Here is a 23,407-nt window from a genome sequence, read left to right as displayed (position 1 = left end):
GTTTTAATTGCATCATTACGTATCTCAGAGCTGTATGTAATGTGCACCCGTTGACACATAATGCGTATGCGGGACTCTGATTTGTCTAGTGCATGATATACCCGGCGCTCCGAATACCTACTTCCTAAAGTGGGGCCTAAAATACTCCCAAAAATGGGGCCTAAAACGAATCTTACTTCAGGTCACCGATGACCATATTTCACTTTATGCCATCAAAGTGCATTGGGAATATTCGGTGGTTTGTGACAGAATTATGTGAATGCCACATAAATTCTCTTTTTTTATTTTTTTTTCTATAATATTATGTGTTTTCATTTAATTTATTTTTAAAAAATTATTTTTAATTACTTCGTAAGCTTTGATTAAATATGATTCATCATAATTGATTTGCATAAAAATGTCAGTACATTAAATCTTCTGGAAAGATAAAAAGTCATGCACTTTTATTTATGATGATTCTCCCAGGGATCCAATTCTCTTCCTTTCAATCCCTCCCCTCCATAGTGGAATCCCGAATTTGTTTCTTCTACATAAATCCAAAACCCACTTCCAACAAAACTTCATGCACAAACACTCCCCTCCCTCCTTGCCTTTCATATATATATATATATATTCCTCCATATCACTCTACCATTAATTCTCATCTTTCTCGGTCTCTATCTCTATCTCTATCTCACATTTATTCCCTCTTCTTTTCTCTCTTAATTCTTGGCTCACAACTCAGAAATGGTGAACAACTAACTACTTAATTCCTATATAGGTCATTAATTTCCAATTAATCACTTTTGCATATGCATGTTTATATATATATATATATATTTTAAAATTTTGTCTATTGATATATATGAATTAATTGTGATGCATGGTAGAGTTTGGAGGACAATGGTGGGAAGAACACCATATCAGTTGGGCCGTGGGGAGGCCAAGATGGGTTTCGTTGGGACGACGGAGTTTGCTCCACGGTGAAGCAACTGGTGGTTGCTCATGGGGCCGGTATCGACTCCATTCGGATTGAGTATGAGAAGAACGGGACCTCAGTCTGGTCGGAGAAGCACGGTGGCAGTGGAGGCCTTAAAACTGACAAGGTTAGTTCATTTTTTTATACCTTGCTTGGTTGGTCCTGTAATTTTAGTATCTTTCCATTTTGAGTCCAAAACGAATCAAAGATATTTTCTAAAAAATGTTTAAATATAAATAAATATGTAATTTTATTCATATCTGTGATAATTAAATTTGTTCATATTGTAATTAGAAATCTAATGGATCATGAAAAGTAATGAAAATAATAAAGAAAAAAAAAATATTTATTCATATATGTTTTTACAATTAATTGGGACAGGTTTCCAACGACCAAACATGTCCTTGATTAAAATTAATTATTCCCTCTAAAAATTGTATTTTTAAAATTTAATTAAAAAAAATTATTTTAAATAACTATCTTTTATAGTTCTTTAAAAAAAAATTTATTTAATGAATTTTTGAGAACTGTTTTAATTTTTTTTTTTTTTTAAACCAAACATCTCCTTTGCACTATAGTCATTGTGATTGTCATCCCAAGTTGCTATGCCACATATCAAGTTACCATTTCAATTTACAAATTATATGTCACTTGCCTCTCTAAATATGCAATGGTTTCATCTATAGATCTGCCATTTCTTGAAATTTCTTTTTTGATTCAAAATCGCTATGTAATTAATGGGTATCCTCCCCTGTTTAATAGATTTTTGTTCGAAAATCTTATTGGAACTGTCCATGTCCAATTCATCATTAGGAACCAAATTTTTACTTCACTTCATTTTACTCTAAACCAAACTACCTCTAGTTTAATGGTATAATCTCATCATTTTCAAAGAAAAAGGGATGGTTCGAGCTCGGACTTTGACAAAAGTGTGTATGAGTATATATATATATAATAAAATAAAATAAAAACCCTAATAACTAAATTAACCAAACATAATAATCTAAATGGTTTGATTGTTAATAGAAGTTGACTCCATATAATTGCATGCTAAGCTTGTTTATGTTATATGATGACGCGTGTACAACTTGTAGGTGAAGCTTGAGTACCCAGATGAGTATCTAACTTCAATCCATGGACACTATGGTAGCTTAAATGAATGGGGTCCTGTCTTTGTTCGATCTCTAACTTTCCAAAGTAACAAGAAAATATATGGTCCATTTGGTGTTGAGCAAGGAATGTATTTCTCCTTCCCAATGACTGGAGGCAAGATTGTTGGATTCCATGGCAAGCGTGGTTGGTACCTCGACGCGATCGGAGCTTATTTAGAGCCTCTCTACAACAAGCCCAGCCCTCCAAAATCTCTGCTTCAATCTCAAAACTCTGTTGCTAATGGAACAGATCCAAAATTGGGCTACTCGATAATACAAGGAAGTATCGGCCAAAAATTCGATATGGTTCTGGCTTTAAGACAGAAGGATGATTATAGTAATCCTCTATCTAACAATATGTCGAGGCAAAGTTCAAGTTCTAGTCAAGAGTTCAGTGACACAGACTCGAAGGCCAAGGTAATGATCAGTTGAAGTTTCGTAAACAAGCCTGCTTGGTTCAGTTTTCTGAGTTAAAATATTTGTTTTTAAAGAACTGTCTTTTATGGCTATCTGAGAAGGGTTTTATGATTTCCGAGTTTTTGAAAATTATTTTTAGAAAACTAAACCGAGCAGACTAGCTATGATTATTTTGGACACCGTTTGTGCTAATTCTACATCACTGCATTCACTAATAGAGCGTTCAGGCAGCGTCTGGTGTTTCGAATACTTTCGTGAGAGTCCCCTCGAACAATGTCAAGGGTGTGATGACATATGGAACTTGGGGAGGTGCCGGTGGGAGTGTGTTTGATGATGGAGTGTATACCGGCATCAGACAGATCATTTTATCGCGTAATGTGGGACTTGTTTCAATAAGAGTTTTGTATGATCAAAATGATCAACCTATGTGGGGCAACAAAAATGGCGGGACTGGAGGATTCAAGACTGATAAGGTATGTATCAAGCTCTGGTTTTTGTTTAAATTTTGAGGACAGTGATCAAACATTTGATTTTCTTTTTGTTTCTGCAGATATTTTTTGATTATCCTTATGAAATATTGACACATATGACAGGGTTCTATGGGCCAACAATGCTCATGGGGCCAACTATTATCAAGTCTTTAACTTTCCATACCACGAAGACGAAATATGGGCCGTTTGGGGAAGAAACAGGACAGTCATTTTCCACCAACTTGAAGGAAGGAAAGATTGTTGGATTCCATGGGAGGAAAGGATTGTTTGTGGATGCCATTGGCGTTCATGTGGTGGAAGGGAAAGTGTTTCCACCGATTCGCTCTCCTTCCATTTCCTTTAACCAATCTGAAGTGCACATTCATGAAGTTGATCATAATGATCAGCAGAGGCCTAATAAGTTGGTGCAAGTAAAGAAAGCTCTAACAGATGAGGTACGACATACATAATGACCTCATGATTACAATATTCTTATACAAAAACACACACACACACACACATATATTTACGAAGATTGACAAGTACTGATCAAGATTGTTGATTAATTGTGTCAGTTGTTGGGACATAAGGTGGTAAAAGAACCAGCTCAAGGAGGGCCAGGTCCATGGGGTGGGGAAGGAGGGAGACAATGGGATGATGGAGTGTTTATGGGGATCAAACAAATCCACTTGACAAGAAGCAATGCCATTTGCTCCATACAAATCGAGTATGATCGAAGTGGACAATCCGTTTGGTCAGCCAAACATGGAGGAGACAGCGGAGGGGCTGCAATTCCGGTAATAAATTGGTCTTTAACATGATCCGTTTTTATTTGTTTTTCATCTAAACAGCCTCTCAAGGTGCAGAAATAAGGCTGCATACATTTGACCTTTCTCACACTCTGCAATAACAAGAGTCTCGTGTACTGAATAGCCTGAACTAACCCTTTTTTTTTTTTTATTATTATTATTTATCAGTTTTGACCTTTTTCACTTGTACTAAATAGTTTGAGTAAGTCTCTTTTTTGTTAGTCTCGGAGATAGGGTTGCATACATGTGACCTTTTTTCTCGTCTAATATGTGTTATTGTTGTCAGATAAAACTGGAGTATCCTAATGAAGTAGTGACTTGCATAAGTGGATTTTATGGTCCTATAAGGGGAGATGAGGGGACAAAAGTGATCAAGTCACTAACATTTCATACAAGTAGGAGGAAGTTTGGACCTTATGGTGAAGAAATAGGTATATTTTTCACTTCAGTGACAACAGAGGGGAAGGTGGTTGGCTTCCATGGAAGGAGTGGAATGTACTTGGATGCCATAGGAGTTCACATGCAACACTGGCTTGGAAATCAAAGGCAATTGAGGCCATCGTCTCTCCGGAAATTCTTCCATTAATCAGTCAGCTGTGATTTAATCCAAAAGTAAGATTGACACTTTCAGTTGGTATTTCTGTTAATGAAACATGTATATGACATTAGCTATTAGCTAATATATAGCCTGGGCATGTATATTTCAGATTTAAGTTTATAATATTGGTGTCCATAACAGCCGTCGGGCTTGCTTTGTTTGTGCTCATAAAATTATAAAAGACTGTTTTTAAATTTTTGTTCATAACAACCATCGGGCTTGCTTTGTTTGTGCTCATAAAATTATAAAAGACCGTTTTTAAATTTTTGTTCAGAAACTGTCAACCAAGTAGATTTTTATATTATTTTTTGATTTTCATTTTTCATAAAATAAAAAATTGTTCTTAAAAACTAAACCAAGCATTTCGGTCATTTTATTTATTTTTTTTTGTTTTTGGGTACACTCCAACATTTAAGGGAATTTTTTTATGGTGCCAATAAAAAGAAGAAAAAAAATCAAATAATTGTTGTAGTATTGCATAGGAAAAGAACACAAGCTCATGCATCCATCATCTTCCATGAATAATCCAGCCAATGAAAAGTTCTAACCTAATTGTAAACGCTGTTATAGAATGCTATTGGCAACATCCGATCATCTCTAAGAGAATAAAATGTCAATTAATTACATTTGCATTACCACTTGTACTTGCAAGTTATAAAGTGGATGGTAAGGGTTCAAATTTTTAAAGGGACAAAGTGAGTGTGTGTGGAGTTCAAAGAAAAAGAAAGATTTTTTTGGTGTTTATTTGTCAATGAAAAAAAAAATAGTCAAATTATAATTGAAAATATTTGGAGGGAACAAATTAAATATTTAAATAAATAAGTGGGAAAAAAAAAATGGAAACAAGAATTCAGCAGGTAAAAAAAGAAAAAAGAAAAAAGAGGCCAGGATATGGTTAATTGGACAACAAAACCCTTGTTGGTGCTGAAGTTCAAAAATGCCCATGTTCTCAGGGTATAATTAAAACCCCAGCCCATCCTATGATCGGAAGATGTAAAACCGAAGCCCAAAAAATGCATTTAAGAAGCACCAACAAATAGCCCAATGAATATATAAGCCAAACACTACTAAACATACCTAAGCCCACCAAAGGACATGTCCTGACATCCCCAACAAACTCACTTTTGTTTTGACTCAGATAAAAAAATAATAATAATAAAAACATATATATATATATATATATATAACTCCAATCAATTTATGTACATAGAGATTGACTTGTGATGATATATCATTAATATCTTTAATATTATGATAATGTTATATTCTACTCATTTAAAATTAATCATCTGAACAACTGAATTTCCTATCATTACTATTAATAGATTAAACATAGCACCAAAATTCATAAATGAAGAAAGCGAAAACAGAAAGAGAGAGTAGGTGAGGCAATATATTCCCTGACATTAAGGGGATCCCCAATAGGCCCCAAGCTTACCTACCAGAAGAAGATTATGTTGAAATTTATTCTATTTTTAAAATGTATTTAGATGATCAAGCAAACTGCAACCAAGTTAATTATCATAAACTCTCCTATATATGTATTGTATATATATATGCATGCATACATACGTACATATATATTGACATATATAGATATAGAGAATTAGAATCTAATTATATAGGCACCCTACCGATGTGCCCTACAAATTAATTAGGGACAAATCTTCATAGACTTTATCTTCAAAGGTACGTATTGCTTTCTTTTGTGATGTGTGGTTAATATAATTAAACATGCATGTTGTGCTTGTGAAGTAATTTGATAAAAATCAGTTCCATATGTTATTATTTCATTTATCTGGTTTATACCAACGGGATTGTATCGTTATCAAATATATTCAATTATAAATTTTACTTTCTTTATTTTCTTGTAACAAAACACAAAATCATCATTTTAGTGCCTATCAATGTCTTGTTAGATCAAATTAATCACACTTTTAGCATGAATGTTTAAATTGCATCGAATCAGGGAAATTAAGCATGGTTGATTAATGATGATTTAAAAAAATATATTTAAAGTCAACATATTTGGTGCCGATAAATTTATGTGAACAAGAAATTATTTCAAACGACTATATAAAGCTCCCATCCTTCAACCTCGTCCACACGGCCATGACACATTCATCACACTAGGTCAATAGTAAAGAAATAATATGCCTGATATTGGCAATAATTACTATAATTGGACCATATCAAAAGTACCAAAAATCAAATATACAAAGTAGGGACATTGAAATTTGTTGAGATTACTCAATTAAACTACCAAACAATTCGCAAGAGTTGACGGTTGGGTTTTATTGCTCGAATTTGGTGTGCAAGTAGTCCATGAATAGGGTTGAGAAGAAAAAAGTATAGAGAGATATATACAATTGTAGGTGAGTAAGGTTTTTGAGAGGAAAAAGAGTGCACGTGTAATCAAAGTATTAAAGTAAAGATAATCGTTCTTTGCGTGTGTGATCCTGACAAAAATACCCAAAAATAAAAATTATAAAAATAAATAAATAAAGGAGAGGATAGAAGGAAGAAGAGATGAGAAAAAGCCAATGAGGCAGTCAATTAGAAAACATAAGAAAATGGACAAAGTAGGGTAGCTAGAAAGCATAATAACAAGATGATGATCAAGTGGGCAGTGGAGAGTGATTGAAAAAAATTAGCTGTCAGATTCGAGGAAATGATAAACAGTAGTACCATTAGAAATGGAAGAGGATCATTCATTGGCCATGGAATTGGGCCCTATGGACCCTCTATTCTCCATCACGATGTGGAGACTGATAACACTGGTCTGGTACTATTATACCCTAATAATGGACCCAAGATTTTCTCATAGATTTTATTCTTGTGGCCTACTCTTTGCATGCAGGAGCACACACACACACATATATATATACATGTATGTATATAATAAACTCATAACCATACAATTGCATGCATAGTCATTCAATATCAATTTTCACATTTTAGGCTTCATATATTAACATCACATTTTGGTTCCACATATTTATAACGTGTTCATAATTAACCAACTAATCTCTAGGGTAAGCCGGTCTATATATATAGCTCCAAATTGTCTTCATTTGGTTAGTTGCAGACTTCGACCTTGAGTGGCCCCTTCATGCAACACACACACACACACATATATATAATGTTTATATTCTATTTAATTAGAATAATGTTTAAGGTGTGCAAATTTCTTAGTTGGGTACCTCAATTTTCAACCACACACACTGACACACACTGACACTAACATACTCATTTATCCATCGTTCAAGTCCATTTTTCCCACGAATCCCACCCCACTTGGACACGTTTCCTTTCAATCCTTTAATGCATGTTTTAGTTCTTTTCAATTAATGGAGTAAATTATAATCCTCCAAAGTCCTCCCAAACCATTCCTTTGCCATTTGTATGGCGCATAGAATTCATTCAAGACACACTAATACATACATACATACATACATACATATATATATATATATATATATATATATATATATATATATATATGGATAAATTGAAGGAAGATCAGACTCGAATCTTTTAAGGAAAATTTGGCATCTCATTCCTTCCTAAATATATATGTTACATTTCCTTTCCTTTACACCCTCTTCTCTTACCAAGTATGAACATTGCAACATGCATATGGTGTGTATATATATATATGGATATAAGGTGTGGCCCATAACTTAATTTCGTGGGAGGCTGGCTATGTGTATGTACGAGGCCATCTGTATGTGTAGTTGTTATCTGACAATATTGAATCTTGACAATATGTGTTTTGCTATCTGCAATTAATCCACTCTAGTGTCCATCGATCTGGTCTTTGGAGCTAGCTGTGTGGTACTTGTACAATAGATTTACAAGATCTCTGATTTGAAAAAATGGCACTGAACTAGATTCCAATTTCACAACAAGGATTGATTGATATAAATATGTACACACACATATATATAGATGAATATGTGTATGTGTGTGTGTGTGTGTTTGTGTGTTACATAGGAAATTAAAACATAAACAAATTTATGTCCATATTTATAGTTATAATAGATTAATTTTTTCATGACTCATAAATTTTAATTATTTAACAAAGTTGGTTAATTACAAAACAAAGGTGTATCAAAAGAAGCACTATTTTTAAAAATAACAATTTTCTATCTACTAGCATAGATAAAGGAGGATTCTCCTACCATAAAGACGTTAAACATGCAATAATATTTAAGAATTTAAGGCTGCATGTAGCTTGTTTGGAAGAATCTTCACGAACATATAATTAAATATATACTCAATATTTCCATTGTTGGTATCCATGGCCAGTTCGAAAGTTATAAGAAAGAAGATTGTTAATACAATCAATTTTCAATTTTATATAGTTAGGTTTTCTTTCATGCGCTCATGTCTCATCATTGTCTAAATTTTCTACAAGAAAATATTTGAAGGATATATATATATATATTTGTTTTTTCAAGGCAAGAAGTATTAGATTTTAGATTAGTAGATATAGAGAGTCAAAAGTTGACACTCTAAATTTTACGAAAAACACTAATTCATTGGGCTATCAAGACTTCAGTTAATTTGAAGGACAAATTAGCTAGCTTATATTTAAGAATTCCATTAACTTTTACAAAAGTTCAATATTATATTAGTTTTTTTGGTTCAGGTATTAATGATTACACCCAACTTCTCATTTAATGGCCAAATTTTCAGTGGACCTATTGTGGTGGTGGCCTGGCACCCCAAAAATTCTGAAAATCCCCTTCTTTCCTGTTAAATTACCTTGTACAACACTCTACTGCAGTACAATATATAGTAGTACTATGTACAGCATGTATATATATAATATAACATTTCCCATTTATAGCTTTCAAAATTAATGTTAGTACTCCATTTCTTAACTTAGTCCCTCAAGGATTTTTAATACAATATAATTAGTTGATGAAGTTGATGTTATAACATGAATCCCATTGTTAGTTTTCTTACCTAATTTTCGTTTGCTCTAATTAATTATAGTATATAGTCTAATGTATTCTTTATTTCATAGTATTGTGTAGTCTTCGATCATTGGCTAATCAACATACTGTGTGATCATCGATCTACAATATTCAATGTTAAATTAGTTGATTCTTACTACTTCTTTATGATATATTTACCATACTGGTCCTATAAGGAAAAGGTTTTGAGTCCTTCCTTCCTTGCCCCATATATATATGTATATATATATATATATATATATATATATATATATATCTACCAACTTCAATTCTCCCATTAGTTCAATATTCAGGGTGAATATATATACTAACAGACTCAAAATGAATTGGGATCAAAGTAAACTAAGAAAATAGTAGGTTTTATATGAATATCGTTTCTTGGTAAGCTAGGTTTACTTTGACATACAAAAATACATGTAAATGTACATTAAAAGTGTGTGCATGTTATACATAGAGAGAGCTATTGTTTCTCGTATGTATAACATGCAATGGCCGTTCAGTTTTTTTAGACGACTTCAATAAATAATGTCCAACAACTATTTATATATCAATGATTGACATCTCAATCGATTATAAAAACCAAGGACGGAAAGGGAAAAAAAAAAAAAATGTGATGATGAGAAACTAGACTAATAATGATAATGGAGAAACAATTGGCACTGAGCTGTAACGTAATGGAAAGGCAAACTTTTTCTACCCTTTCACTCACGTTCCATGCACCATCTCTATTTTAATTATCTAAATGTTATGTTGGAATTTGGAACACACACACTAAAACTAAAGTCACACACACTAACTAAGGGTCTTCTTAAATTTATCATCCTCTACCAGAATAACTGGAGTAAAGAAAGAAGAATCAAATCTAAGGAATAATTGGTGTCAGTGAGAAAAAGAGTGTGATTGGACCAACACAAAAGTGAAGCTGTTTGCTTCCTAAGTTTGCCTTTGTCTATAAAGTGCCAGTTGTGTGGGTCCACATTGCACTTTGACAGAGAGAAAAAGAGATGACTCTAGCTATCAGGTTTCATGCAAAAGATGAGTTTAACTCAAAAAGAAAGACAAATTTGGAGAATGATACAGGAAAGATATACAAAAGATATGCAGGCTGGGAGTTTAGAGAGAGAAAATTAAAAGTGGAAGGAGAGAGAGAAGAGAACCCCACTATGTTGAATAAAGAGAGGGAAGCAAAGGTTATGCTGTTTTATGTGCATGTTCGGTATATGAGAGCTAGAAAGAAAAGCTATATATATATATATTTACACACACACACACACAAACACACACTAGTACTAGTTAGAAAGAAAGATATAAGGGCACATGCAAAGCCCCACCTCACCTTCCATCCAGTTACACCCTTAACCCGACCCATGATCCGCCACATTTTCCACTCACTGTTTGGTTCCCGGGATATTGGTGATAGAAAGGAAAAGAAAATGTAGCTTCTTAGTTGTTACCATAAAATTAAAAAGTAACAAATATGGAGTCTGAAGCTTTCGAAATCGAATGCGACATGTGTGGACATTCACATTAGACTTCATCCACTGCCGTGTTGAGTAGTTGAAATCATTTTTCTCCTTTTGATAGAGTGGATGAACCCATCCACTTTATCTATTGGATGAAAATGTCTTTCTCGGAAAATAAGTTTAAATGGTATCACTCTTAACATATTTTAAATTTTTTTCTTTTGAAATCGAATGCGACATGTGTGGACATTCACACTAGGCTCCATCCACTGCCGTGTTGAGCAGTTGAAATCATTTTTCTCCTTTTCATAGAGTGGATGAGAAACACTGAACCCATCCACTTTATCCATTTGATGAAAACTTCTTTCTCGGAAAATAAGTTTAAATGGTATCACTCTTAACACATTTTGAATTTTTTTTCTTTTGAAATCGAATGCGACATGTGTGGACATTCACATTAGGTTCCATCCACTTCAAAGCCGTGTTGAGTAGTTAAAATAATTTTTCTCCTTTTGATAGAGTGGATGAGAAACACTGAACTCATCCACTTCATCGAATGGAAGAAAACCTCTTTCTCGAAAAATAAGTTTAAATGGTATCACTCTTTCCCAAAAACAAAGAAATTCAAAATGTGTTAAGAGTTTTAATAAACAGATTGAGTTAACAAATGCATTAATTGGGGTGATTGGTACTCCCCTTAAGTATACAGTTTGAGACTTGGACTTAAATAATACATATGATTTAGTGACAAATTAATGCCAATTGCATGGATTTGAAATTTCTAAACCATCTAAAATGCCAAAGTGACTAGCAAGTAGATTGACTATAAGCCCTTGCGGGCTAGCTCTAATGCTTCAGGAGTTGGACACAGGAGCTTCACGCCTAAGAGATCCTATGTTCAGCTCTCTCTGAGACAGTAAATTTGAACTTAATCGATAAATATGGTTTGTAATTTGTTGCATATATTCAGGGGTTTACCTGTCAATTACAAATCCAAATGACCGATATTTGTGAGAGTTATTCCCACGTCATAAAAAAATAAATAAATAAAATATAGAATGACTGTATATATATAGATCCCTACCAGTTAGTTTGCTGCAAAAACAAGACAATCCCCATTTGGATGGTCCACGAGCAATCAATAAACCTCACCCTGGCCCTCTAATAGATCTTTAATCTTCTGTATATAAAATGCACACCAAATCCATTTGGATGATTTTCTTGTATAATGTATGTGAATTTTCCTAAATTATTGAACTAGAATTTATGTCTATCCATACATTGTGGCTGATGGAATGGTTATGGCTATGAGCAATACAAAATTGCCTACATATATAGGCCACCTGTTAGAAAACTGAGGAATATTGTTGAAATATCCTTTTCTTTTATATATAACCACAGCAAGTTTCCTCTTATTGAATATTATTTGAATTAATAATTAAACTGAATGGAATCAAATTTTGAATTAAAGCCCATGCATAACAAATATTAATTGTTTTATCATAGCATTAGTAAACTATACATGTTATATTCTAGGACACCAAATAAGAAAGCTATTATAAGACTCGTATGGCTGTCTTTCCATCTCAACCATTTTTATTATAAGAAGATTATTAGATCATAACCAGAACATTTGGCATAAGAAAAAGAAAAAAATAATTAAAGGATAACATAAACCACTTTCTTTTCTGTTTAACTTTCTCAATCGAGAAATTATTATATGATTTCGAGATCATTGGTAGAATAAGAAAAAAGCTAAATAAAACTTACACATTTCTTTATCTGTTAATTGGTGAGCGATTCGCAATCTATAGTTCGGGAACATATAATAATTTCTCCAACCAACCGTATTCTAAATATTTAAAATAAAATAAAATAGTCAAATTGTTGAGTTTGGCCACCACATAGGTTAAAATCAATAGATTTCGTGACGACTTTTTATTAGATTATATTCGGAATCTTCTATTTTTAACATAATATTCAAAGTGAAAGCAAGAATATGTAAATAAATAAATAAATCATTATTTAAGGTTCATTACAATATTGCTCACATAGAGACTATCTCAAATTTTGAAAATGACTTTCTTATGTTGTCTGACTCACGAGTCATGACTTAGAAATTTTATCAAGAACCAATCAATCTTGGCAACCAGAATGAGTGTGAACAAAAGTTGGTTATGTCAAGGCGTGGTCTTCAAGTTACTGCTACGGAAAAAACTTTAGGCAATTTCCAAACCTTAGATGACTTTAAATAATGCTCCCTTCGGTCCTTTTTTAATTGTCCATTTCGTAAAATGTGACTTATTACCAGACGGACAATTAAAAAATTATGAGTTACAGTTTACAAGATAGACAATTAAAAAGTAACGAAAGTAATATTAAAAGAGATATGCATGGACTGACAAAAGTTCAATCGAAACTGCAACCCATCTAGTTAGTTGATGGAATGACTTTTACAGGATGCATGTTTTGAATCTTAATGAGAGATTTTTAAATCAATACCCAATGTGTGTGTGTCTATATATGTGTATATTAGAGAGAGAGAGACATTTGCTAATTAGTAGTTGGTGCACTTGTAAAAATATTTGGATTGTTGAATATGTTGATACTAAAATTAATTTCTAATTTTGGAAGGTTGCGGTCACAACTCTTCCTTTAATAAGAGAATTTTTTTTTTTTCTTCTAACGATCACACATGACACACCTAACTCACACCACACACACACAATTATCTTAGGAGGAAAAATTATCACTTAACCAAATAAAAAACTCTATAAATAAATTAATATATATTATATATGCAATTATTTAGGCTGTGGAAATACCAAATTCTATGTATTTTTCTCGTCTTGGCATTTCTAGTGCAAGAAAGATTTTTTCTTTTAGGAGTTAGGACTCATTCTCAGTCTAACTGATCGCTAAGAGGAGATTCACGATGGGCTATAACGTTTTTGGTTAATATCAAACTGACACAATTTTTAAATGTTTTAAGAGGTTTTTACATTAGTATAACTTAGACTAATTAATATATGATTAATATGTGAGGACATGATTATTAAAGGACAAATTAATGCCGTTTATCCCTAAAATATTTGGAAATAATGAACTAGTTATTCATATATAAATATGTATAGTACTTACACATATCTATTTTGCTTAATTTAATTATTAATTTATTCGTGTGAATAAAAAGAATTTTGATTTATTTGCATGACAACATAGAGACAGTTGGAAGCTATGTCATGTTGGCCAGCAAACAAACATTATTATAGCTAGGTTTGTTCCTCATGAAAAACAATGACTTGACTAATGATAGTCCAGCACTAATTAGTTGAATAACCTAACCTATTCTAGCTTGTACCAATGTACTTAACAAAGTTAAAAGAACATAGACCTAACCAAAATTACATCATAAACAGTAATATAATAGTAACGTGATTCAACAGAAATTATATGTGCACACAAAAAAAATAAAAAAAAAATAGGGAGTTTCTTTTAATAAATGCCATCAAATCAATGTTCCTGGTCAATTTTATTTCTTAACAATAAATGAAGACGAAGTTCTTACGCAATGTATTATTACACAGTATGTAACATAAATTCGTGTAAACAATATAAAATAGATGTTACATAAATGATATAAAATTATTGTATGACTATTATAAAATTGTTATAATGACATGTAATATTTCATGATATGATAGAAGATCCGAGTTATTAATACAATAAGATAATCTCCTATCAACAATTTGATTGGGAGGAGTGTTATTTAATTTATATTTATTTCAATAGCTAAGCCGGCTAGGATTAGCTAGTAATCAAACCAATGCATGAATTTTTTACCCTACAAAAAATATATAAATAAATGTATATATCGAAAAGAATTTGTAGGAGTTATGAAACATAGAGACACAAGGTCACACACGCATCCCCTCATGGGCATAAATCCTTGGAGTTGTGAATTTACCACGTTCACCATCGTCAACGCAGGTACATACCTAACCTAATAGGCCACAGAGAGATGTAGACTGATGATGTCAATATTCAACCTGTAGCACTACAAGTGTTCATCTTGATAATATAGTCTCACCATAATGGGAACAGGATGACACCAACACATTGTACTGCATGTTTTTGACAATAAATCCCATGGAGTTTCACTTCTTGTTTTATGGTGATCCTTTAGGCGCGGACAAGACACATCAATCATGGTTGGAAACATTATTTGGTTTAGGAACATGCATTGCAAGCTGTTTTTGTGTAAAATCCAGCTGATTATGGCTAAGAAAATTTTTGTCTGTAATTGATTGGACTGGACTTAACGATTTATGTGAGTAGTGATTAACACGAATACTTTGCCAAGTTTGTATCGATGTCAGATTCTCAATTATTTTTTTGAATTTGTTTTATCCTGTTATTTCTCCGATTTACAATTTCAAGAAAAAAAAAATAATAATACAAAATAATTACGATTGTATCACTTTTGTACCTACAATACATTGTGATTTGTAGTGTGTTTTTTTTTTTAGTTAACTCGAGACGTTCGAGAAGACACGAACCCTTAAAGCTCCTCAACAACCCAACTAATCCTGAGGACCCAGAAGGGCGCCTCCCCACTCGAGTTGGATAAGTCACTGTAGGGGCAGCGGAAGCTAACCACAAAGAACACTTAGCGGAACTCGAATCTCAGATCTTGAACTTACTAAGTTCCAAAGTGCAGCGAGTAAATCGCTAGGACATAACCGAAGTGGATTTGTGATTTGTAGTTGTTAAGATTAAAATGATTCAAACTGTGGAATATATAATAGAGTACATTACACTGACCTCTCTTGAAATTTAGACAAATTATATACGGGTAAACCGTTTGGCTTATATTACTTTGACATCTTCTGAGAATTGTTACGCACACCAATGTTAATGAAAATTTAATAAATAACTAAGTTACCATTTATTTTTATAAAAACTTTAATAATCTCATATTTTGATATGAAATGACAAAAATACCATTGAAATGCAAAGTCATTTTTTATACTAATTTTATAAAAATAATTTATTTTTAATGACATTTGATTAGGTTTTTTTTTTTTTCTAAAGAAAAATAAATTTGTTAGGGTACTATGCTGTTTACAAAATGTGAGAAAAATAAAAGGGTAATATAATCTCTTGGTATGATAGATATTTTTTATTAAACTGTTATTAAATTTGATAAGGGTATAAAAGATATTTTATACTTTTACGAAAAATAAATAATAAAAACTCTATCATGTATAATTTATCCAAATTTTTTATAAAAAAGAGTGTAATTTACCCTATATACTAGCATAATATTAGTTCTGTTAGTAATTAAATGAGTCAAGTTCGGCTATAAAATGAGGTGAGTTTTGAGTGTTAGTAAGTTGGACTCATGTTATTGACTCTTGGAACTTCCCTACTAACAACTTTTCATATAAACCTCAATTTTTTTTTACCGACCACTATATTATAAAGAAAGTGGTGATATAAGTTAAAGCTATTAATAAAGAATTTTAAATTAAATTTTTCATAAGAAGACCAATTAAGCCCCACGAGTCAAATTGAGAGATCTGAATAAAACTTGAGTTTACATGAACTTTGCATTATTTAAATTAACTTAAATTACTTATAAGAGTAATATTTATTCAAGTTATATAAAGAGTTTGAACAGATTGAAGAGCTTCATTCATTGAATAATGAAGATAACAATTAGGTTTGACATCACTTTGAATTGAGTGTATCCGACCAAAAAACAAACCAAATGAGGTCATTTTCTTACAAATTGATCCGTTCCATGTCACAGTGGTTTGTGGATCATTAGAACGATTAAAGTTGTAGTCCATACAAGACATTGAAAACTACTAACAACAGCTTGGTAATGTTTTTAAAAACCAAATAAGGTGACCAAACACCCACTTGCCATTGGTGGTTAACTATGTATTACTATAGTCTAGTCCATTTCAAGTATAGAGATCGACTAGTTGAAGTTGATGATAACACCAACCAATGTGCAAATCTATGGTTTCATTCATCTTCTCGGTGTTCAAAATTGCAAAACCGCCAACATATATAATTCAGTGATTATGACCGCATGATTAATATAGATCAAATTTTAGGCGATGACGTTAATTGGTCGATAACTTTAGAGAGAGAAAGAGACTAGAGGGAGAAAGAATCTTTATTGGTTGCATAGCTTAACGTCGTGCCCTTTCTGCACCCACGTGAACTTTCCCTTGCTCGTGTCCCCACACAGATCCTCCGTATCCTCTTGTGGGTCCCACTCCCCAGTAGACCCCATTTCCTGTTCACTCCTCCCCACACGTGTCTCCTCATCTCTCTCACGTGAACTCCCACGTCGCTCCACAGTCCCTCCCAAGTCATTGTCCTATAAATTCACAACCTGTATCTCAATTCCTAGACACAACCCCAATTCTCCTATTCTCCCTCCTCACAGAGAAAAACACCTGTTTGGGAAGAGAGAAACACTTGTTTGGGAAGAGAGAAAATTACAACCATTCCTTCCATATTTCCCTCCTTAAAGAAAGCAAAAGAAGAGAGAGAGAAAGGGTTTTTTTAGTTTGAGAGTGAGAGAATCTGTGCATGTTGCGTAGTAAATCTTTAAAGCGCAATCCGGTTTACGTTAGCGCCCCGAGTTCCGACGCTGCTGCCACAAGATTTTGTTCCCTTTGAGAGCGTCACCAAATTCTCTCCGCCGGTGTGCGCAGTTTTTTATCCTTCACCTCCATTTCCTCTATATAAATCCTCCAAACAGCGGAAAATATATACACAAACAAACAAACACACCACAACCAATATGGCTACTAATAAGCTTCTTCTAGCGTTTGCTATATGTCGTTTAATGGTGACCGTCGGATTAACCTTGGACCCGGTGGAGCTTCTTCGGCTCGGCGTCGACGGCCGGCTCAGCGTCACTCCGTCTGACGTAGAAATGGCTTCTCTGGATTTCGGTGGATTGAACCGGGCTGAGCCGCTAGCGGTTCACCACCCGGCTTCTGCCGAGGACGTGGCGAGGCTGGTCCGAGCCGCCTACGAGTCGGCTCATGGGTTCACGGTGTCGGCTAGAGGCCACGGGCATTCGATAAACGGTCAGGCTCAGACCACCAATGGGGTGGTGATTCAAATGAGCGGCGGCTCGAGCGAAGCTCAGCTCGGCTCTTCTGGGAAGCCGGCTTTGACGACGAGGGTTGCAGAGAAGCTGTGGTATGCGGACGTTTGGGGCGGAGAGCTGTGGATAGATGTGTTGAAGTCCACACTAGAGTATGGGCTCGCACCCAAGTCTTGGACTGATTACTTGTACCTTTCTGTGGGTGGTACCTTATCGAATGCTGGTATTAGTGGACAAGCTTTCAACCATGGTCCTCAGATTAACAATGTGTTCGAGCTAGATGTTGTTACAGGTTGTTCATTATTTTTCTTCTCTAATAGAAGAAAAAAAATTCCTGATATATATCTCGAATCATAGACTGTTAATGTCATTATTAATTTTTTATTATTATTTATATTTGACTTTTTCAGGCAAGGGTGAGCTGATGACATGTTCAGAAGAACAAAACTCAGAACTGTTTCATGGTGTTCTTGGTGGATTAGGGCAATTTGGGATCATAACTAGGGCAAGAATTGCTCTTGAAAAAGCACCCCAAAGGGTACATCTCTCTCTGCCTCAATAATTTCAGCTTATTTTGAAATGGGGGTTTTGTTTGTGTACATGGTTAGACACATAATTTCCTAGTATTATTAGTTAATGTCAAAATCTAAAAAGCAAGCATGTAGTGTCAACGACATGCATAAGACTGAAGGTGAGGATTATATGGTCATTTTGAGCTTTTTAACTCCATACAAACGGCTGTTCGTAAGCTGGCAATGTTGTTGACGCATACTTAATATTTTTGAATCACAGTCACTTTCTCACTCTTCTTTTTCTTTTTTGGTTTTTATTTAATAATAATAATAACATTATTATTTTATTTTACAGGTGAGGTGGATCCGAGTATTGTATTCGAATTTTTCAACTTTTACTCGTGACCAAGAGTATCTCATCTCTCTGCATGGACAACCACCATCTAGAAAATTCGACTATGTTGAGGGTTTTGTTATTGTAGACGAAGGCCTCATCAACAACTGGAGATCTTCATTTTTCTCTCCTCGTAACCCTGTTAAGATTTCTTCTCTCGCTAGTAATGGCGGTGTTTTATACTGCTTGGAGATCACCAAAAATTACGACGAATCAACCGCCGACACCGTTGATCAGGTGCACTTTATACTCTGCTTCAACCTAGCCTTTTTTTGTTGAGACTATTTCGTTTAACTAGTTTAGAAACAAAAAGATCCTTAAAACCAGTTCCAAAGCGGTTTAAATTACTTTACTACAAATAAATAAATAAAAAATAAGTACCCATGTCACTCTCCATTAACATCAATTTAGTCGAATCTGTTTATTTTATCGTGGAACCCATGTGTATAAAGTAGAGAAATATGTATAAGGTACATGTACGTTCAATACGTAGCCCTTTTTTAAGGGTATTATTGGGAAGCAAAACCGAAGTTGATAGTAATGTTATTGAGATAATAATAATTAGGAGTTACAGAGTATATTTTTAATTTTACTGTGAGTCTTGGTGGGGACCTGCCTATGCCTAGACAAATCTTGTTAGGCGGCTGATGACATTCCAGTCTATCAAAAGCTGTGATTCATTATTTATAAACGCTGGAGTAATTTGCAAGCTGTGTTGGAAATTTCGGTTTGTCTCTTTCTTAATCTTGGAGGACCCCACCTGTAATTCAAATCACTGATTTACTTTCAAACTTACATTCTTGAAATGATACTTAAAAGTGTTGGCATCGGTGCAGTACAAACTGTACTACCTAATGCACCGTCGCGTGAACAGTTTGATGCAACATTACACTGAGTATATATTGTTTTGAGAATATATTATGTGGGTGTGAGACGATGTCATAATAATTAAATATAATTAAATTCATTCTACCGACAGTATATCACAACTCAATGTAATATCTTCTTAACCTTTTATATATATATATATATATATATATATATAAATAAAGTGAACTAACATCATCGCAACAGTAAATTAGTCTTGTATCCGAAGACAGTGAGTGTTTTTGTCCCTTGTTTTAAGATCAAAGAAGTAGCTTCTAGCTAGCAAAACGACGCCATGACTAACATCTACCTTATCGACAAAAACAAATATATATATATATATATATATAAGTGGCTATTAAATCCATGGACACTGATTTGTAATTAAATTCGAATCCGGTGAATATTTTGGATGACTATGTCAAAGATTATGTATTAATTAACTTCTTAACACCATCGATAAGATCAACTTAGTAGCTAGGCTTACGCTAGACAATCGATTTTATAATTAGAGTTGTGCATGCTCTAGAACTGCACTTGATATTACTTTATTGCCCTATATAAGTTAGAACATTCTACTCGAATCACTGTCCAAATTTGTATTTCTGTTCAAATCCAAACCATTTTTGGGTTTTTCTACAACTACTAGGCATCATTAAGTCATTACATTAATTTTGTCCTAGATTATATGGTTGTAGTTGCTCTTTCAAATATGATTATTGTATACAATAACTTACTAAAATATGTAACACGACATAAACAATAAAACAAATAAGATCTTCTGTGATCTAATAGTCCATCTCATCCTGTGATTTAACTGATCAAACCTGATTCATATTTTAACTAATAAATTACTAAATCTAACCGCCCGCCCACCAAACACTGTCTTGGTATAATAAATTAAAGTTTATGTGAATTCAAACTTATCCTCACACATGAAGTGTTTTGTAGCTACTTTTCCCGATTAAAGATTGACGTTATCATGATATCAGTATGTAGAGTTTACTGTCAAAGAGGATATCATTTTTCATAATAATATTGAATTGGGTATTTGTATGCATTTGCAGGAAGTGGAGAGTCTTTTGAAGAAATTGGATTTTATTCCGGCCACGATGTTCACGACGGACCTTCCGTACGTGGATTTCTTGGACCGGGTTCACAAGGCGGAGTTGAAGCTCCGGTCCAAGGGAATGTGGGACGTGCCACACCCATGGCTGAACCTGTTTGTACCAAAATCAAGAATTGAAGAGTTCGATAAAGGGGTGTTCAAGGGCATTTTGGGTGACAAGACCAGTGGTCCTATTCTCATCTACCCAATGAACAAAAACAAGTAAGTTTGTTGTGATATATGCTTCCCTCTGTCCTTTTTCTAATTCCACGCATCCATCCATCCCATTCATGCATGCTGCATGCAAGTACTATATTGTATTAATATAGGTCATACATGACACACGGCATATATATATACACACACATAAATAGCCCCCAGGCCCCCCACCAGATATCGTAATGATGAGCTCATAGTTAATGTGGTATATATATATATATATATATATATATAGAGTACTACGTATGTATTCATAGTTATACATATACACGTATGGTAAAAAACTCTCTTTTAAGTTTGGAAGGTAAAATAGAACCGGATCCCTTGCGGTCATTTTGTGCATGACATGTCACTATTTTGATGTAATGTAAATTTTATTTGAATAATGTAATTTTTATATAATTCGATTAATGAAATCAATTTATTGCATAATCCACTAATATTTAAAAGTATATTTAACAAAAAAAAAAAAAATTGAAGTGATATGAACTCGTGACAACATATGGAAGATAAGGAACACCCCCACTAGATGTGTATCATCAGCTGATTAGGCCTCTGTTCGGTATCACGTGGCATGTTTGTGCCTAACACGTGGCTCACATGCACGTCCCCAACGTTAGATCAGATGCACCCATGATCCACTGTTTCGCTAACTCTGATGACACACAATCCACTTTTGTATGATTTTGTTGGCTGAAACCCATTAATCAGACGGCTGTGATGGTCCCCAGGAGCGAAGATCCTATTGTCAGATGATCTTCTTGGTGGGACCCAATCACGGACCATACCCCCTTGTCATCTAACAAAGTATTTCGACCAAGATAGGTCGTTAGTACAGGAAACGACCCATCACCTTGTGTCCCACTCGATCCATCAAAAGAATCCAAACCATCAAATCCCATACTTTCCTAAATGTCGTGTTCAAGTTAAAATTTTACTAAAAATTCATCTTTATATTATTGAATTACGTTGTTACTACGTTGATGCGGTTCAATATTAACATGTAACTTTTGTATTTGTATAGGTGGGATGGGAGGAGCTCAGTGGTGACACCGGACGAGGAGGTGTTTTATTTGGTGGCACTGCTTAGGTCTGCTCTGGATAGTGGAAATGAGACACAGACGTTGGAATACCTGACCAATCAGAACCGTCAAATCCTGAGATTCTGTGATGATGCAGGGATCAACGCCAAGCAGTACCTGCCCCATTACACCACACAGCGAGAATGGATGGACCACTTTGGAGATAAGTGGGCCTCGTTTCAGCGAAGGAAGGCGGAGTTCGACCCCCGGCGCATTTTAGCCACCGGCCAACGCATATTTAAACCCTCTTTCGGCTTGAATACGGCTTCGTGGTGATGAAAGCAAACAGATGTGTACAACACACAGTGACTTTGCAAATTTGTACATAGCAAAAGGGTAAAAGTACCAAGTATTTTTGTCCTAAACTAGGATTATATAAGATCGAGAGTTTCACTAGTGTTTCAATACATGAGCTAAACAATACCATTTCACCAATCAGTTAAATCATGGGTAAATTTCACTTTATCTCGCATTAGGCTTGTCAATATTTTGCACAACGTTTGTCAATATTATTAACATACTCTACTGTGCTTGATCATTTTGTCATTCTAATGTCTAATATGATAATAAATATTTTATAAATAAAGCCGTAAAAAAAATCACTAATAGAGATAATAAGTGAGATAATAAAATATAAAAGAAATGTATGTGAAATATTAACAAACTTAAGAGAAAGTAAGTGAAATTTACCTTTAGATCGTTATACAAGTCTAAGAAGAAGCATAGATGGACACACATGCTTTGACATGTCTGACACCATTAAATTAATATATATATATATATATATATATATTGATTAAGATAATTATAAAATTTTAATTAATTTATAACGTTTATAATAAAGGTATATAAAATAGAACACAACCTATTAGAATATAAAAATATATTTCCTCCGTCACATAAAACTTTGTGACTAACAGTTTTTAACATATACAAATTTTATGGAAGGAAAAGAGTATTATTGAATATAGTATATATCATATCTCTATCTTGTCATTTATTAATGTGTTTTTCTTTATTAGTATGCTACGATATTTCTTTAATATCAAAATGTTAAAGAAAAAAGAGGTTTGACATTTTGATGTATGCTCATAATATTGTCTTCATACTACATATTTGTTTTTTTTTATAAGACTGAGTGTACGATCTGTTGATCAAGTTTCAATAATATATTGACCTACTGTTTGAGATGTCTTTGTGAAATATTTAAAATAAAAAAGTTAAATTTTAAATAGA

The 23,407-nt window shown here is 33.6% G+C and overlaps 2 protein-coding genes across 3 annotated transcripts; both read left to right on the top strand.

Moving 5' to 3' along the window:
* The first annotated feature begins 572 nt into the window (after positions 1-572).
* LOC132278597 (jacalin-related lectin 3) lies at positions 573-4,543 on the top strand. Of its 2 annotated transcripts, none has more exons than XM_059780428.1 (7): positions 573-729; positions 870-1,085; positions 2,053-2,526; positions 2,754-2,999; positions 3,077-3,451; positions 3,572-3,793; positions 4,092-4,543. In XM_059780428.1, the coding sequence occupies exons 1-7, from the start codon at positions 727-729 to the stop codon at positions 4,389-4,391; spliced, it is 1,836 nt and encodes a 611-aa protein (XP_059636411.1). In that variant the 5' UTR covers positions 573-726; the 3' UTR covers positions 4,392-4,543. The 2 variants fall into 2 exon arrangements, with proteins under 2 accessions (XP_059636411.1, XP_059636410.1); XM_059780427.1 differs by having other exon boundaries at positions 574-729; positions 2,745-2,999.
* A 12,755-nt stretch (positions 4,544-17,298) lies between these two features.
* LOC132279245 (cytokinin dehydrogenase 5) lies at positions 17,299-22,688 on the top strand. The gene is made up of 5 exons (XM_059781177.1): positions 17,299-18,281; positions 18,400-18,527; positions 18,857-19,132; positions 20,830-21,092; positions 22,114-22,688. The coding sequence occupies exons 1-5, from the start codon at positions 17,678-17,680 to the stop codon at positions 22,445-22,447; spliced, it is 1,605 nt and encodes a 534-aa protein (XP_059637160.1). The 5' UTR covers positions 17,299-17,677; the 3' UTR covers positions 22,448-22,688.
* The last annotated feature ends 719 nt before the right edge of the window (positions 22,689-23,407 follow it).

This window comes from Cornus florida, unplaced genomic scaffold, assembly GCF_030987335.1.
Source record: "Cornus florida cultivar Cherokee Brave unplaced genomic scaffold, ASM3098733v1 CherokeeBrave_3.0.0_Hap2_Chr10, whole genome shotgun sequence".
Lineage (NCBI taxonomy): Eukaryota > Viridiplantae > Streptophyta > Magnoliopsida > Cornales > Cornaceae > Cornus > Cornus florida.
Note: the sequence above shows the minus strand (reverse complement) of the source record. Positions and strands in the feature narration are given on the sequence as shown.

Coding starts and splice junctions, on each gene's coding strand:
- LOC132278597 (XM_059780427.1), top strand. Junction 2,527..2,744: donor ACACAGACTCGAAGGCCAAG/GTAATGATCAGT, acceptor ATTCACTAATAG/AGCGTTCAGGCAGCGTCTGG. Junction 3,000..3,076: donor GAGGATTCAAGACTGATAAG/GTATGTATCAAG, acceptor TTGTTTCTGCAG/ATATTTTTTGATTATCCTTA.
- LOC132279245 (XM_059781177.1), top strand. CDS start 17,678: ATGGCTACTAATAAGCTTCTTCTAGCGTTTGCTATATGTCGTTTAATG. Junction 18,282..18,399: donor CGAGCTAGATGTTGTTACAG/GTTGTTCATTAT, acceptor TGACTTTTTCAG/GCAAGGGTGAGCTGATGACA. Junction 19,133..20,829: donor CCGCCGACACCGTTGATCAG/GTGCACTTTATA, acceptor ATGCATTTGCAG/GAAGTGGAGAGTCTTTTGAA.